The sequence below is a fragment of the Littorina saxatilis genome, linkage group LG2 (assembly GCF_037325665.1).
Source record: "Littorina saxatilis isolate snail1 linkage group LG2, US_GU_Lsax_2.0, whole genome shotgun sequence".
In the NCBI taxonomy this organism is placed as follows: Eukaryota; Metazoa; Mollusca; class Gastropoda; order Littorinimorpha; family Littorinidae; genus Littorina; species Littorina saxatilis.
In genome coordinates, this window is record NC_090246.1 from 65,939,902 (window position 1) to 65,957,267 (window position 17,366).

The 17,366-nt window shown below is 40.2% G+C and overlaps 1 protein-coding gene across 3 annotated transcripts in view; it reads right to left on the bottom strand.

Annotated features, from left to right (window-relative positions):
* Nucleotides 1-5,252: 5,252 nt before the first annotated feature.
* Nucleotides 5,253-17,366, bottom strand: part of LOC138959561 (spermatogenesis-associated serine-rich protein 2-like) — a 46,661-nt gene continuing 34,547 nt past the window's right edge. For all 3 annotated transcript variants that reach the window (XM_070331094.1, XM_070331093.1, XM_070331095.1), the window contains 5 exons: nt 16,382-16,403; nt 15,738-15,890; nt 15,182-15,252; nt 13,835-13,895; nt 5,253-11,841 (listed from right to left, as the gene is read on the bottom strand). In XM_070331094.1, the coding sequence (XP_070187195.1) occupies nt 11,381-11,841; nt 13,835-13,895; nt 15,182-15,252; nt 15,738-15,890; nt 16,382-16,403 (768 nt within the window). In that variant the 3' untranslated portion in view covers nt 5,253-11,380. The remainder of the gene's footprint in view (nt 11,842-13,834; nt 13,896-15,181; nt 15,253-15,737; nt 15,891-16,381; nt 16,404-17,366) is intronic.

Genomic DNA, 17,366 nt, shown 5'->3' on the forward strand with positions numbered 1-17,366 from the left:
CCCTCTCTCTCTCGAAGCTTTGTCCTGATAAAAGATGTTAGTTGACACACGCGCGCGCGCAGATTTTTTTTATCCATACATGTACAGATATACACTGTAAACAAGCATACTCTCTCTATCTCGTGCGCACGCACGCCCTAACGCACGCACTTCGGAGTGGTTCCGCATTTCATGTATTACTGTTGTTATCTACCTTTCTTGTTGTTATCTTCATCAAGATTTTGTTCCAACAACTTACCTTTCTTGTTTTTGTATTCTGAATTTAGGAACGTTGGCAGTCTCTTTGTTTTTACGTTTAGTCAAGTTTTGACTAAATGTTTTAACATAGAGGGGGAATCGAGACGAGGGTCGTGGTGTATGTGTGTGTGTGTGTGTGTGTCTGTCTGTTTGTGCGTGTGTGTGTGTAGAGCGATTAAGACTAAACTACTGGACCGATCTTTATGAAATTTTACATGAGAGTTCCTGGGTATGAAATCCCCAGATCTTTTTTTCATTTTTTCGATAAATGTCTTTTATGACGTCATATCCGGCTTTTTGTAAAAGTTGAGGCGGCACTGTCACACCTTCATTTTTCAATCAAATTGATTGAAATTTTGGCCAAGCAATCTTCGACGAAGGCCGGACTTCGGTATTGCATTTCAGCATGGAGGCTTAAAAATTAATTGACTTTGGTCATTAAAAATCTGAAAATTGTAATTAAGATTATTTTTTTATAAAACGATCCAAAATTACTTTTATTTTATTCTTCATCATGTTCTGATTCCAAAAACATATAAATATGTTATATTCGGATTAAAAACAAGCTCTGAAAATTACAAATATAAAAATTATGATTAAAATTAAATTTCCGAAATCGTTTTAAAAACAATTTCATCTTATTCCTTGTCGGTTCCTGATTCCCAAAACATATAGATATGATATGTTTGGATTAAAAACACGCTCAGAAAGTTAAAACGAAGAGAGGTACAGTAAAGCGTGCTATGCAGCACAGCGCAACCGCTACCGCGCTGAACAGGCTCGTCACTTTCACTGCCTTTTGCACTAGCGGCGGACTACGGTCATTGTGAAAAAATGCAGTGCGTTCAGTTTCATTCTGTGAGTTCCACAGCTTGACTAAATGTAGTAATTTCGCCTTACGCGACTTGTTGGATTTTTTGTTATCTTCATTTCGATCTCTTAGTATATGATTTTCGTTTGTTTCAAGTTAACCTAACCAAAATGAACGCCTTGTTAGAAGGCATATATCATGGACTCATTGTCGGAGTGTAAACAGGGAAGAAAATCTGCATGGTTTTATTATATTGACTCGCCTGAGTAATTGGTGAGTATTAGGATTCATATATGTGTCCGTCCGTATGTCCGGCCGGATTTGCGATTCCTAAACGTCCCACTGAACGACTGACGTCACAGCCGCTTCGGCCTTTTCCGGAGGAACACTGCGTGCCACTTCGATCGCGTTGCACTTGCAGTCATTCGGCGATGCCACCTTGATTATCAGTTAATAAAGTTATTATTCAGGCAATATGAAAGAAATTCGTTTTTTCTTTTGTTACACTTACACATAGTTTTATGAAGATCAATTTCAGACTCGGCAAAAGAATGGTTGTATCATGAGCGACTGTCACAAGCGAGAGGTGCGGTTCGGTCAGTAGGTCAGTCACTGTCGAACTGTTCGGTGCGAAGCACGGTTTGTTTCTGGTAACTATATTGATTTCTTCAAGTTGTACTAATGTTTACGCTTTGCGCTGCGGTTTAATATGTGTGCTTGTTATTGGCTAATACGATGAGCCCACGCCGTTTAGTTTGCAGACTGTGCACATGTGAGCTTTGTGTAATCGCGTTTTCATCATAACATACCACCGTGCTAAACCGCTTTGGGGAAAATGGTTTTAAAAAAATAATAATAAAAACAAAATAAACGGAATGCATCAGGGTTGAAAAGATTGAAGGGTGGAGTTTAGGACACAAAATAGATGACAAAAATAAAGCAAACAAGAAAAAAAAAACTGTAACCAGGAAGGGAGTCGAACCCGAGTCAGCTGACCTTCAAGCTGGAGCACAAACCACTAGGCTACGACAGCAACTGACAGACAGGGCTACAAAAGTGAAGGCATTTCAGGGTTACTCCGTCGTATGTGGCGTTTCTCGCGCATGAAGGTTCTGTTACCAACTCTACGGCTAAGAAAGGTTGCATTTGAAGTTAAATGTCCACTAAAATATCAAAAGGAACACCATTTCTGAACAACACAACGGTTTGCGCTCGCCTCTCGCAGTCGTTCAGGTGAAACCAAATCGGCTTGCCTGATACAGCAGATGTTTGAACACTTCCACGTCACACTGAAACACTGAGCTACAGTTTAGTAACGTGATATGTTTTCAATTGTTCGTTCACTTATATTGCTTTCAGATTTAACACACCAAGATGAATGAAACAGTGGCACGGTTTTCGTTGCGAAAATGTGCAATGGCAGTGCTACGCGATCGAAGTGTGTATTATGTACACGCGGTGTTCCTCCGGAAAAGACCGAAGCGACATGTGACGTCAGTCGTTCAGTGGGGCGTTTAGGAATCGCAAATTCGCAAATGAAGACCCTTTTTTTTTTAAACCTTGATCTCTTCCAAAGCTTCGTGCAATCTCTTACGTCAAAGCAAATAAACGTCACTCTGGAAAGTGTAACGTGACGTGTTAGTTAGAACTACAACTTCATCAAGGGGAATTAGCGCATTTTTTTTCCATTATGACGTTTGTCTCGGTGATTTTGGCATCATAAGCAGTGGAAAAACAGGTCCCTGCTAGACTTGCTTGACATTACTTCATTTACATGATATACACACGTGTGGTTTGAACGATATTGTTATCTAATGAGTGGTTTCTCTCGCGTATGTAGGATAAATCATTTTTTCAAAATTTGGTGGATGTTGAGTATGTCAGGCAAGTGATAGTGGCAGTGGGGAGGAGGTTGGGGATTGTGCCAGTTTGATATGTGAAATATTCTTAGGGTTGAATAACTAAATGGATTGATACAGGTGACATAAGAAGTTCTCTTGAACATTATTTTATGAAGCTGGAACAGCTTTTTTTTTCTTGTATTTTTTTTGATGGGGTCATAGGTTGTGGAGTCTTCCTTTTAAAGACCTACAAAACCCTGAGAAAATCAGGTCTTATAATGGGGGTAAACTTACAGAGGTTATGAACAGAATATCTTATAAAACAGGGTCTTGAAAATGTCTTATTGCTCTATACACACACACACAGACACACACACACACACACACACACACACACACACACACACACACATACACCACGACCCTCGTCTCGATTCCCCCTCTATGTTAAAACATTTAGTCAAAACTTGACTAAATGTAAAGACGAAGGACACGAGGGCAAGCAAAGGCTCATTTGTTTTTGGGGATCATGAAAACAGGGGGAGGTAAGGCCCGGAAGATATGAGTTACGGAGCTTGTTCGCAATTTAAAAGGAAGGGCGTCTTCTAAGCGGTAAGGTGGTTAAAGGAGGGGCGGAGGTAACGAAGGCGAAGCGTGTGCAAGCATTTGCTTTTCTTGTTCATAGTTAATTTGTAAAGCGCGGAGAGCATAGTTTACTGTGGTTCGCGCTATATAAGCAGTCATTATCCCCGAGTACGCTAGTACAAGGGCTCAGCAGACTTTAATTGTGTGTCTGTGTGTCTGTCTTTCTCCACTTAACAGCTTATTGCTGGGAAACTACTGGGCGCAGTTCGTTCAAAAGTTGATACACTAACTTGATAATAGGTCCGATTGATCGTATTAAAACTTCATAAATGGGACCTAAATGCGAAATAAACCACAAAAACGACTTGGCCGTAGGAGGAGTTCACACCGGCGGGGCAACACGCAGCCATTGACCTGATAGAACAGCCGAACGCGTCACACAAAAATACGTCATGACAAAGTTACACGCAAAGCGAAAGAGACTCATTTGACGTCATTTACTTTTGTTCGGAATTTTCCGTCTGTTCCGAGCTTGTCAGTGAAGACCTGACGTGAGTAAGCTTACCCAAAACGTCTTTGTTCTCTATTCTCATTGCAGCTGTGAAATAATCAGTCTTGTGTCTCGGTCGTGTAGGTACAGAGTTTGCTTCTGCAATCATTGTGTTCGTGTTGATGACGGCTTCATAAGACAAAATAATAAGCGAATCGATCTATCGCGAGGAACTTGACGTTTATGTACAAATCACCGAACCCAACCCATTTTTTGTGTGCATTTTTCTGAAGAATAAACTGCATGTGGTTAATTTCATCCGTTTAATGCTTGTCGAAACATATCTGATCACAGAATGATGAGGTCGCAGTTTGTAGGTTGAATCTATGAATCGGCCAGAGATAGATCTGCATTTCTGGTCAGAAACCAACATTCACACCACAGACATTCCAAACATTTATATTTATTGAGCGAGCCAGTCTGAAGAGTACTCGGGTCCAGCGCGAGCGTTTTTTATCATTATTATACTATCTGAGTGTTGCCACTGCTCTCTTTATAACACTGTGTATGTAGTTGTTGTTGTTGTTGAAGGGGGATTATGGAAAAGAAAAGGGGATTTCATCCAGCGGATCAATTGTTGTGTCCTCTTGACTGTGCCTGTGTTAGTAGACACCAAGCTTCTAGCGAGATTTCACTCACCTCAGTTATCAGCGAGACATAGTATCCAGTAGCGGGTTTTTTTGGTCTGTCTGTGTGCGAACTTAAAGTTCCTAAAGATAGATCTTTGAAAATGTACCCACTTTCAGGGTTTACATTAAAATGTAAATAATCGTTTTCTTGAACGTGTTTGAAGAGTTCTACATCTTTGAAACCAAGATTTTTAAGTGTCACCATCATGCACCACTTCGTAAATTATCTTGCTCTAAGAACTTGCTTGAAAGTACGGTACATGAACATTTTGCAAAACAATTTCAAAGTCAGATTCAATTTTGTTTGTTACTCTCCCCTTGAGAGTCCTTTGCTATTGTTTTTGTGTTCCTTGGTAACTATGAAATAGAAAATAATTATTATTTGGATTCCATAGGTCACACGTTTGTGCGTGTTTCTTTGTTTCGTTCTTTGTGAAAATATAAGATAACAGCTAGGTCAGTGATTATCCGTGAATCTAACATTAATTAAAACACAAGAAACTGGTGAATGACAACACAAGTCTCACACACAAGTAGTCCTCCATCAACAGCTGTTACTGTGCATTCTTCACACCAAATCAGCAAAACTGACAGTCAAGATAGGTGTGGATACTGGATTTATTCATATTCATGTACAGAGACAATATTCAGTGTGCTCATCACCAAGTAACCGTTGTTGAAGAAACAGCAATGCTATCAAAATATTTTCTGAATGAAAATGACACAAAAATAGGTTTGTTACTAACACATCTCTTTCTCTCATATCACTGCTGAGTGTGCTTCACCCCACAAACTCAGTGACAACCATTGCCCACGACAAAGTGCCCGGTCCTGTTAGCAATTTTTTCAGAGTGTAACAAAATACTGATTTGTTGCATTGATCATTGGCAGTCAGCATATCACACACACGCACACACACACACACACACAAAGACATTAAACATACAAGCATGTATACACGCAAACACACACACAGACCTGTTTACCCTAAACCTGAGGCAAGAGTACTTTTTCAAAAAGTTAAGTGTATTTTTCAACAAGTTGGTGTACTTTGCAAGCAAAGCCATATGGGCTAGGCAAAACGTGCGCCGTGGGTGCAAAGGTGTTTGTGTAAGAATAGCACTGATGTCTTGTGAACATCTTCAGAATTTAACTCCTTCCGATACAACAGGGATAAAACAATTTTATTTACCTGTCAGTTTATAACATTATAACCAGTGTCTTCCAAGCAGATTGATAATGAAAAGATGAAGTTCGTGAAATAACATCTGTGGTTGACAGTGGCAAGTTCATTTTTACAATCATCTCAGAAAACATTGCTTCAGCACGGACTACAGCCTTTTCTTCTGGCAGGATTTGCTTTGCGGGAATGAACTTAATAATTGATTAATTCCTTGGCAGCTTTCAGCGGATTTCTTTCCAGCAACCTTGTCCATGTGAGTTTTGGAACTGCAGTGTCGTTCGATGTCATATTTCCCAGCATGGACAACGGAGAAATCTGATTTACAATACTTGCAGTGTGCATGACTTATTCCCATAGTAGACTCCAGAATTCCTGGCTCTTTCTTATATTTCTCCAAGAAAATCTGCTGCTTCTGCTGTTTAGACTTGGTACAGTCATCCGAAACTGGCACATTTTACCGCTTCATTTTGCCACGATTGTCCAGACGATCGCACGTGCCAACAACTGAACAAGGTTTACACAGCTGAACCCTTGCTGTCATAGTTATCTCCCTTCGACCGAAACCGGTATCAGTTGTACAATCCCGTAATCAGCACACCAACACCGGAAAACGTATTCTAGACTTTGTCTTATGCGTATTTTGTGCGTGTGTCGCGTATTTGCGTACTGATAATAATTTGGCGTACAAAATACGCCCAAATCGTACTGGTAAACAGGTCTGCACACACCTTCACACTTCCCTCCGGCCAGAAAAAAAATCACGTTTAGAGAAGGTCAGTTTCATTTAACTGTCATTTAAAGGGAAAACTTCACCGCCCGGTACATCACATACCGGTACATTAATGAAGAAGTTATTTCAACCACAGTATGGTCAAGTGGACAGAAAACTGAGCTGAATGCAAACAACAGTTAATTCATGCTCACACCGAGGACTAGTGCACACATCACAGTAAAACCTGTTATAGACAAACAGCTCAAATTAAGTACGAAGCTCATCGCTAGTGTTGACCATCTCTTGATCAAAGATGTCACTTTACACAAGCCACATTCTGCTCTCAACTGTGACAACAACTAAACCGTATGCAACAAATAATGCAATTCACATACTGGTGCCAGTGGCCTACTAAATTCCCTGTATCAAAACAGTTTGTCGTTGTTGTGCAAATTCCGTGACCAAGAAAAGACAGTACAGGTACACACCGAAAGATAAAGAAACATGAACAGGCAGAACATCCTGTACTGAAGTGCCATTTAAAAACAGTTTCCACACACACTCATGAAATCAATCAATTTTCCCTACTACATTGTATCCGGAAAACCAAAACCAAAGCAGGCCAAAGTGTGTGCTTTTTCTCCATGATTATGTTTATAACAAAACTGTCTATGATCATAAACCACTGCCAACTCACCCTGTCTATGATCATAAACCACTGCCAACTCCAGGGTGTAAAACCCTGACCTAAAATAAAAGCGTTCATCCAACATAAACCACAAACCAAATTTCAAACACGACAAAGCTGACATACATGTATCCCCTATGACATGAAATGTTTGCACATTTTAAGGGACACCCATTCAACATTAATTCATTTTTTAAAGAAGGAAGCATAAACAAAAACAAGCAAGCTTGTAAAGCTTCCTTTGCTCTATTTTCTTGAAATATTCAAAGTTTTCACACACAAACAAACACAATCAAAATCAATTACAATTCCATACATCTGATGGGTAGGATCACTACTTGAGACAGTACAACTGCTATTAAGTAGTTAATACATGTTACTGGAAATGATAATCCAAGAAACACAAAAACACTCAAAATAGCATATACCTGCATGTATCTTCTATTACATGGATTAGTAATAAGTGCACTTTGCCGAGTTGGGACGGGTAAAATGTACAAGAAATTAAACTCGAAAAATTCCAGAAAAGACAGAATTTTCGATACTGAAGGTTAGCTGTTGTTGAGAGCAACTTCTTCAGACAAAGCCACTGAACAGAACTATATCTTGAAAATTACACAAACATATTTGAATAAATCTGCTAAAAATCTGATATGCCATCTGTAACCATGTGGTAAGAATCAAACATCTGAATCACAATATGATGAACTGATTTCCAAAAGTATAAAACAGCAATCTGCACACAAAATATGACCAATCATAGGAGATGGGGGAATTTGAAAATTTGAGCATATGCAAACAATTTTCTAAAACTTCAAAGAAAAAAATGCAGGGTCCCATAACCACAGCACCCTCAACCCAAATGCAGCAGCGGGCTCTTTACAACATTTTGTTTTCACCCAGAACAATTATTATGTACACAGTTTCATGATGCAAAATATACTTCTGCAAGGTTAAACATACATATGTACACAAAGTGAAACACAGACCGAGATGCCACAAAAGTATGGAGGAGAGCAGTGTAAAAGTGTGTGTGTTGGGGGCGACACAAATACCACACTTCAAAGGAGATACAAGTGTTTTACTGGCAAAGCCAAGAATTAGTCAAGTTTTTTTAATCATTTTCATACCCAATGGATTCTCTTAAAGATGCAGTGTAGGTCACAGCAATGCTAAAGCAACAATTTGTCTTTTCCTCCCAAATTACGATATAAACCGTCTTCTTCTTCTTCTTCTTCAGCGTTCCAGAATGTTCTGGTGACGTGTGAGTTCGTTTGCCCATTTGGGTTCCCCACACTATACTCTGAGAGCATAGTCAGCTTCACTCCGCTTTCGTTGAGTAGGCATCCTGGGTATTTCCGTGTTTCCATAACCCACCGAAATCCGACATGGATTACAAGATCTTTTCTGTGCGCACTTGGTCTTGTGCTTGTGTGTACACACGAAGGGGGGGTTAAGACACTAGCAGGTCTGCACATAAGTTGACCTGGGAGATCAGAAAAATCTCCACTCTTAACCCCACTAGGCGACAGCGACCGGGATTCGAACTCACAACCTCCCGATTAGGAGGCCGACATCTTACCACCACGCCACTGCGCCCGTCAAAAGCTTTACACAACTTTCTCACAGATGACTGCACATACCTTCAGAGCTGCCAGCCAAACCAAACCTAATGCGATTTGTCTGTCTGCATTTCCCGCCAAAATGTAATGAACATTTCCCGTGATCACATTCTCCTCTACCGTACCTACCTGTAGAAATGTCCATGGTTTAACTTAGATTTGTAACAAAGCAATAAGTATTGTCTTTTTAACTGCTGTTACTCACACAAAAAATTGTGCTTGACAATTCAATGTTTCAAAACACTCACACACACACATTTGTATACACCTTCACAAAGTACAAATGCCATCACTGCCTTATTCCTGTTCTCCGACTTCTGTATAAGGGGCATGTGGATGCAGAAAACAATTAAACCTTTTGTGTAAATGTGCATGTTTGCGTACGTGTGTGTGTGTTTATGGTTGGGTTTTTTTTCTTTCTGTCAGGCTATTTGTTGATTTTTTATTCAAATAGGAAACCGTTTGATAAAAAAACATATTTTCCTGAGAAAAAGAGACAAAAAGAAAAAAAGATTTCACTGTTATTCGTTGGTACAGGTGTGGGTTGTGTCTGCATGTGTCACACTCACAACAGATTTCTTTGAAATTTGTCATCAAAACAAAGTGGTCAAAGGGTCTAGTCCAGAGCAGACCTGCCTACCCCAAAAATTACAAGGAGTAATGAGCCCAGCCAAAAAGAGTAATCTGGTTTTTCGTTGCCAAAAGTAACGGCCATCGGTGGGTGTGACTATAAGGAGAACCCAAATAAAGAATATGACACTACCTTGCCTGTGGGGTCCTGATTTGGCCTATATGGTCCGCTTGACCCAAAAAGCAACAACTAACTAACTAACTAACTACCTTGCCTGTAGACATCCTCAATTTTCTCCCAACGGAGAAATAGTTGTTCATAAAGTCTTGCAGGACACAAACATTCTTCTGCACACTTTCTGTTCATATTCAGTTGCTTCGCAAAAATAAAATGTCATTGATTTTATCAAATTGTGAAGTCAGTCAAAACGACCCCAGAACACAGCACTGGGAAACTACACTGATTGAAACGATCTAGGATGACGAAAGCAAAATATGTCATGTGCTCGGCGAGAGCAAAAATACGAATCGGATTTATATCGGGACGAAATGCAAAAATTTGTACTTTTGGTTTCTTAAAAATCGTATTTCCATCGCGGAAAGCGTAGAGGCATAGTTTGGAATAAAAATCGTAGTAAATTCCGCCCAAATCGTAAGGGTAGGCAGGTCTACCAGAGGTGCATCAAACTTTTGTGCAAACTTGGTACAAGACAACTTGCTTGGTTGTGACATTGAAAAAGGCTTAGCATGTTTACCCAGTACACTCCAAAGCATAAAACATGCAGTCCTCAAAACAGACGGCAGAAAAACACAACGTGAACAAATCAAACCCATTCATCAAAACACACAGCAACAATAAAGAAAATGGCGTCATCCTTACTGTGCTGGTAATTATATTTCACATGTAAAATGGTAAAACAGGTTACAAGTTTCAGTAAGTCAATAACAACAGGTCAACAGAAACATAAGATCATGAACTGTTACATATTCTTCCCAAACACCTCAACTACACAACAGCTACTCTATTAATACACAAAATTTATCAAAGTCACTCTCGCACAAACCATTTTGCTAAATTTTCTTGCATAGCATTTGTTAGCAGGCAAATAGACGTGCGTTGTAGTTTCCTTCACAAGAGTACAGGACATGTCAAAATAGATAAAAATAATAAAGTGAGACACTCTGCTGGACTAGCAGGTGTAGCCCCGGAGTCACAAAAATTACATTCCCTGTGTACATTGACATTGTGCAGTGTGTTACATTTGCAAAATCAACTGACTTTCAATTAAAAATTCTGCAGTTACTCAAACCACATTCAGACACAATAATGAACTCTTTTTACAAAAGATATTTCTCAACAACTCAGATTCTTAAAAATATATTTATCACATCACCACACCACCACAAAACAGTCTCTGAACAAAGAGCTCATTAAATATTTATTTACATTTACTTGTTTCTTCCCACACAAAAGCAAAGGTACAAAAATATTGCCTGAATGTTACTTTATTTCAGATAATGACACTGTTGTTAAAGATATGTCACCTTTTCTCCACTTCATTCGTGTGTAATATTCTGGATATCATGAAAGCGTAAAAAGATTGATCAGTATCTTCACACAGCATGATAATATGACAAAATATTGTCGTCAGTAGTAATAAGACCAGTGACCAGTTTCAAACCCGTAAGTAGAACGTAAGTCATACTCCTTCCACAAGCTAGCAAACAAGTGACATAAATTTACAAAAACACCCCAGACCTCTTGACAATGCAGACTGGCAATTTGGAGGTGTAAGTGGGAATGTGTGGGGGAGAGGCCAAGTTGCAAAGTGCACAATGACGAGACTAGACCATAACTGTGATTGAACAGGGCAGTTGGATAAGACATTCGTCCCATGCTATCATCAGGCCTAGACACACCGGCCTAGCCCACCCTAGCCCACCCGTTGCAGTCAGCTAGAGCTGCCGTTGACCGTGACTGGTCGATCTCCTTGCCTGCCTTGGTCCCCTCCTCCTCCTCCCCCTCCCCCACGCCCTCCCCCTCTCCCCCCGCCTCCGGAGTAAGGTCGACGAGGGCTGTCCCGACCTTGGTTCTGCCCTCCTCTGTACCCGCCTGACCCCTGACTCCCACGACCTCTGCCTCTGTAGCCTCCGCCAAAACCACCACCACCACGACCACTGCTGCCACCACGACCACTGCCACCACCACCACCGCTGCCACCACGGCGTGGAGAGCCACGCTGGGGAGAGGGACTACCACTTCCAGCCGAGGCCTGGGTGGAGGATGGGGTTCCTGCCCGGGAGTCAGACTGGGACTCTCCTACGTGCGCTGCGGTCATCCACCCTTCTTGATCCTGGCGTGGTCCTCTGTTGCGATTCCTGCGCCGTGCGTTTTTCAACTTGCTGTTTGGATCTGGAAAGATGAGACATACAAGATTGACTTAGCTGATTTCACTGACTGAGTTGCCTGAAAGGCATGTTTTACCCTTCTTTACTTATTGTTTAATGATGTGTATATTGACTACATTTGGAAAACAAGTCTCGTGAGGCGAAATTACTACATTTAGTCAAGCTGTGGAACTCACAGAATGAAACTGAACGTAGTCCGCCGCTAGTGCAAAAGGCAGTGAAAGTGACGAGCCTGTTTGGCACGGTAGCGGTTGCGCTGTGCTTCATAGCACGCTTTACTGTACCTCTCTTCGTTTTAACTTTCTGAGCGTGTTTTTAATCCAAACATATCATATCTATATGTTTTTGGAATCAGGAACCGACAAGGAATAAGATGAAATAGTTTTTAAAACGATTTCGGAAATTTAATTTTGATCATAATTTTTATATTTAAAATTTTCAGAGCTTGTTTTTAATCCAAATATAACATATTTATATTAAACAATGGCGACTGCACGTGAGAGGGAACAACAAAGAGACCAAAAAGCAATGTACTCACGTTAAAATGATGAACATGGAACGAATAACAGCGACGTTTCGACCTAAGGGTCTTCTTCAGGCACAAAAACACAAAAGTACACACACACAAAAGAAGAAGAAAGACGATAGAACAGATAAAGAGAAGAATAACTGACAAAACAACTGCACTGCACAAACCAACAAATGACAAAGACAGCAAGAAGCAAGGGAAGCTACTCGAGGGGAAGCCAACAATAACACAGGCAAGAAAAAGTTAGCGTTGAAAAGCGGCAGTTTTGAGGTCTGTAGACCAAACAAAATGTGTGTGTGTGGGGGGGGGGATGAATGGGAACGAAAGAGGAGACTCACGTACCCGTGCGGACACACATACACACACAAACACACACGCACACACACACACACACATACACACAAGGTAGAACAGCGGGGAGAAGGTTGAGACGAATGAATTAACGGCGGATGTTAATTCCATCGGGGCAGGTAGTGCCGAGGGATGATATGATGTGGGACTCCCTGAGTTTGCGCTCGAAAGAGTCGCCACGTACTTGCCACAGAGCCATGACTCTGACATGATCAAGTGAGTGATTAACGGCGGTGAAATGAAGGGATACTGGCCTATTGCGGGAATGACGGATGTCGGCCAGATGCTCAGAGAAACGCACCTCGAGGGTGCGCGCGGTTTCTCCGATATAAATGTTTTTGGAATCAGAAAATGATGAAGAATAAGATGAACATAAATTTGGATCGTTTTATAAAAAAAAAGTTTTTTTACAATTTTCTGATTTTTAATGACCAAAGTCATTAATTAATTTTTAAGCCACCAAACTGAAATGCAATACCGAAGTCCGGCCTTCGTCAAAGATTGCTTGGCCAAAATTTCAATCAATTTGATTGAAAAATGAGGGTGTGACAGTGCCGCCTCAACTTTTACAAAAAGCCGGATATGACGTCATCAAAGACATTTATCGAAAAAAAGAAAAGAACGTCCGGGGATATCATTCCCAGAAACTCTCATGTCAAATTTCATAAAGATCGGTCAAGTAGTTTAGTCTGAATCGCTCTACACACACACACAGACGGACACACACACACACACACACACACACACACACACACACACACACACACACACACACCTCGTCTCGATTCCCCCTCTATGTTAAAACATTTAGTCAAAACTTGACAAAATGTAAAAAGTACTGCCAATTAGACAGAACTAAAGGATGCACCAAAAAGACTTCACTTACAGATCAGCGCTACCCTCCAAATAACTGCAAAATTGACCTAAGGGAATCATAACATGAGCAAAGCTCTGAAATGAAATGAAAACCGTCTATCAAAACAAAGTGAAGAACTGATCAAACTCTGTGGGATCCTAAGTTCCCTGGGAATCCAAAGATCAAATTCTGTCTGCATGAAGATCAGTACAGTGAAACATTGCCTGAAGTCTATGTAAGCTACCAAGCAAAATACTATACCTTCAACACTGGCTGAACTATTGCTGCCGTTTACAGAAGAGTGGCCATGAGACTGAAAACCCTGCAACAATGAAGACATCAATTATGTCTATGTACTCACCAGACCTGTTTACACTACACATTGAGCGTAGTAAACTACGATTTTGGTCCCCAAACTACGCAACTACGAATGCTTGTCTTATACTACGCAAACGTTTCGTTTCGACTACACATTTTGACATTTTGAATACGCAAAAACGCGAGCGAGTTCCGATCCATAATTTGTACTAACCGGTTGTGTACTGCGTGCAAAACATGCCCGGCGCCCGCGAGAGTAGCGTAGTCAGTTGGTCTTGCTGCTGTTATTACAACTATCGCGGGCGTTTCAGCACATACTTTTCTGAACGCGGTCACTTCGTAGCTCATTCTTTCTGGAGGGAAAAAAATGGCTACAGCGACGAACACGGATTCAGAAGACTTTGGCGATCAACCGCCACGGAGCAAAAAAAAGAAGCTTGGTCAAACTCCCAGCAAGGCTTTTCTGCCAAAGTACTATGAGGAGCATCCATGCCTAGTTTCGTGGAGAAAAGGGAAGCATTTTGCCCACTGCACTGTGTGCAACACGGCTTTTTCAGAGAAGCACAGTGGGCTTTACGACCGTGTAACCGCCACAAGAAAAGCACTTCTCATGAGGAATTCGAGAATTCCCGACCAAAGCAGAGGAAAAATTGGTCTGTTTTGTGAAGAAACCCGTGCCAGGGAAAGAAGACCAAGACAAGCTCACTTTTGAGAGATCGGTAACCAGAGCAGAGGCAATGACCTGCCATATTATTATTATTGCCGACGCAAACCTGTTCTGTATTGTTCACATTGTAATAGTTTTGTTTGGAGTGTTGAGTGTTTGTTTTAGTATGGTATAAGTAACTGTTCTGTTTTGCGGTTTGGGTTGATCAAATTGAAATACTACACATTCACCTGCCAAACTACACATTTGCCTTATTTTCACACCCAAAACTACACATGGTACATTTCAGGGGTAGGCAGGTCTGACTCACACTCAGGAAATGAACTGAAAAACAAATCTTGCAAATGAGAGCAACAAAAACAAAAAGTGCTGTACTGTATTTCACGGCCTAGATTTTACTCGGTACTGTTTTATTTCCACTTTAACAGACTGAAAAATGTTGCTTATCTTTCTCAAACTGGCCAATTAACTGAACAGTTACCAAAAATTACATACTCCGCCACAAATTATACAACACTGTGAAATGTGAATCAAAGGGCAGGACCTCTGCCTCTGAGTTTGCATTATTAGCTCCTGGATTTCATTCATTTATTTGCTATTCACTATAAGTCGCATCAACATACCTGGATTTTCAAGGAATTCTGCAGACGAAGTTGTAAGCTAGCCAGTTCCTCTGCTGTCATCTTGTTGCTGTCTGTTTTAAAAATAACAAAATAACAAAATGTATAGATATAAAAATAAAAGACTCTAATAAATAAGCAGAAACTACTCTTACTAACCCCATAGTAATTCTGCAAAAAAAGCAAGTTTCATCCAAGTAAGGAACAATAACACTTTTACTGACTGAGTCAGAAAACAATTGTTGTGAAAATGTGTAAATCAGTATGTGTATGACCAACGCAGGGAAACAAGGAATAATGAAAATCATTTATCAAATTTTTTTCTCCACCGAACATTCTGATTGTATCTTAGTCAATCAATAGTTAAAATATATCAAAATCGTACAGTTTTCCCAAATCGTACAAGTATCACTGGGGCAACCTTCAGTAAATTTATTAGGAAAGATGTACTAGGACTTGTGAGAACTTGCAGTCAGTTATGTAGAGTCAGGCCATGACAGAGGAAAAAGAACAAATGAAACATTTTCAGCTCATCACGTTCAGATTTGCTCTCCCCTACCTTCTTGTTGTTGAGAGTAGCGGGAGGGGAGGGAACTGGTCGCAAGGTCAGGCACAGGAGACAGAGGGGTGTGCACATCATCGGCCGGACTGCTACTGGCCACAGAGGACACTGAGGGCCGTCTGGCAGTGTACGTACACTTCACTGGCATCACTGTCACAAACACAATAGAAAACATTATACACACTTTTCACACCACAAAATACTAGTTGTCCTGACATTCTTCATGGTGTAAGGTAACATACCACAAACAAGTTTTGCAGTCAAATAAACTTGGGCAGGTCTACATGTGGGTATATTGGATTGACAAAGGGAGATAATCTCATACCAAGGCCCTGTGCAAAAAAAAGTCTGGCATTGAGGGAGAATTAAAAGACATGTCTGTAGGCATACACTGTAGGCATGCTATGTTTCTATTCAGTCATCATAGCCGTTACAATCTAAATAACATTTCATTCAAACAAAGATTTCTTCTTCTTCTTCCCCTCGTTCACTAAATAAAGATTTGAAAGCCCAAACAACAATCAAAATAATTCCTTCAAACAAAGATTTGAAAACCCAAACAAGGGCACAGATGAGTAACAGTCTTGCTTTCAGTCACATTTGGTCTCATAATAAGCAGTTTAATGGGAATACTTTCTCACCTTCTCCAAACCGGAGGATTTCCTGAAACAAACACAAACAATCAAATTCAGCATACAAAGTAACAGAAATAAAGCAAGTCATCATGTTGATGTCTTCAACACTGCGTTCATTTACAAAGTCTTTACTTTTCTTCACTAGCATTTTTACCTGTTTAATGTAAATGTTTTCAAACAAAATGTGATGACAAATATGATATTTCCTTAAATATAACATTTCGGAAATGGTTTTGTTCAATAAACAGGCGGCAGCGTTAAAATAAAATCAAGGCTGACAAAAGTAAAATGTTTTGTCCATGATTTGCAACTCAAAGAAAAGTTATAGCCAGGATTAAAGGTTTATTATTGTGCCTTTGCTCAAGCTTGTTCTTGATGGGCTACCTTATAATTCTGCGAGAGGAAGAATGTTGAACATAGCCGAAAACGCTTGAACACACTGTGAATGTATGCTTTTATCAGGACCAGAACAAGGTTGCCATAACACAACAAACAGTTACTTCCCTTGCATTGTACATACAGAAGGATCATCTGCTACAGACACAATTCACTGGAGGACATTTACAAATGTTTACCAAGTTAGGAAGCAACGATGGCCCAGAAGATGATAAAGTTATCTGGCATTGTTCATTTTTTCTTACTGACAAATACAAAACTACAGGAATCGCATAATGCCAACAAGATCCTTTACCTGATAACTCAACGACCCTAACATATTTCCGTAATCGCTTGGAAATTGAAAGGGTTAGCTATTCCACTGATCGCAAAACAGTAAATCCCCAACAAATTGGAAGGGTAACCTATTTTATTGATAGCAAAACAAAAGATGTCCACCTATAATTTTGATTCTGGGTATTTGTTTGAAATCTCAGGACTTCACAATGTAACAATGACTGAAATCATATGGTAAATGATCTAAAAAGCAGAAAAAAATTATTTTCACAAAATTCAATTTGCCATTTTCACTACAATTTTAGCACTTTGGGATGAG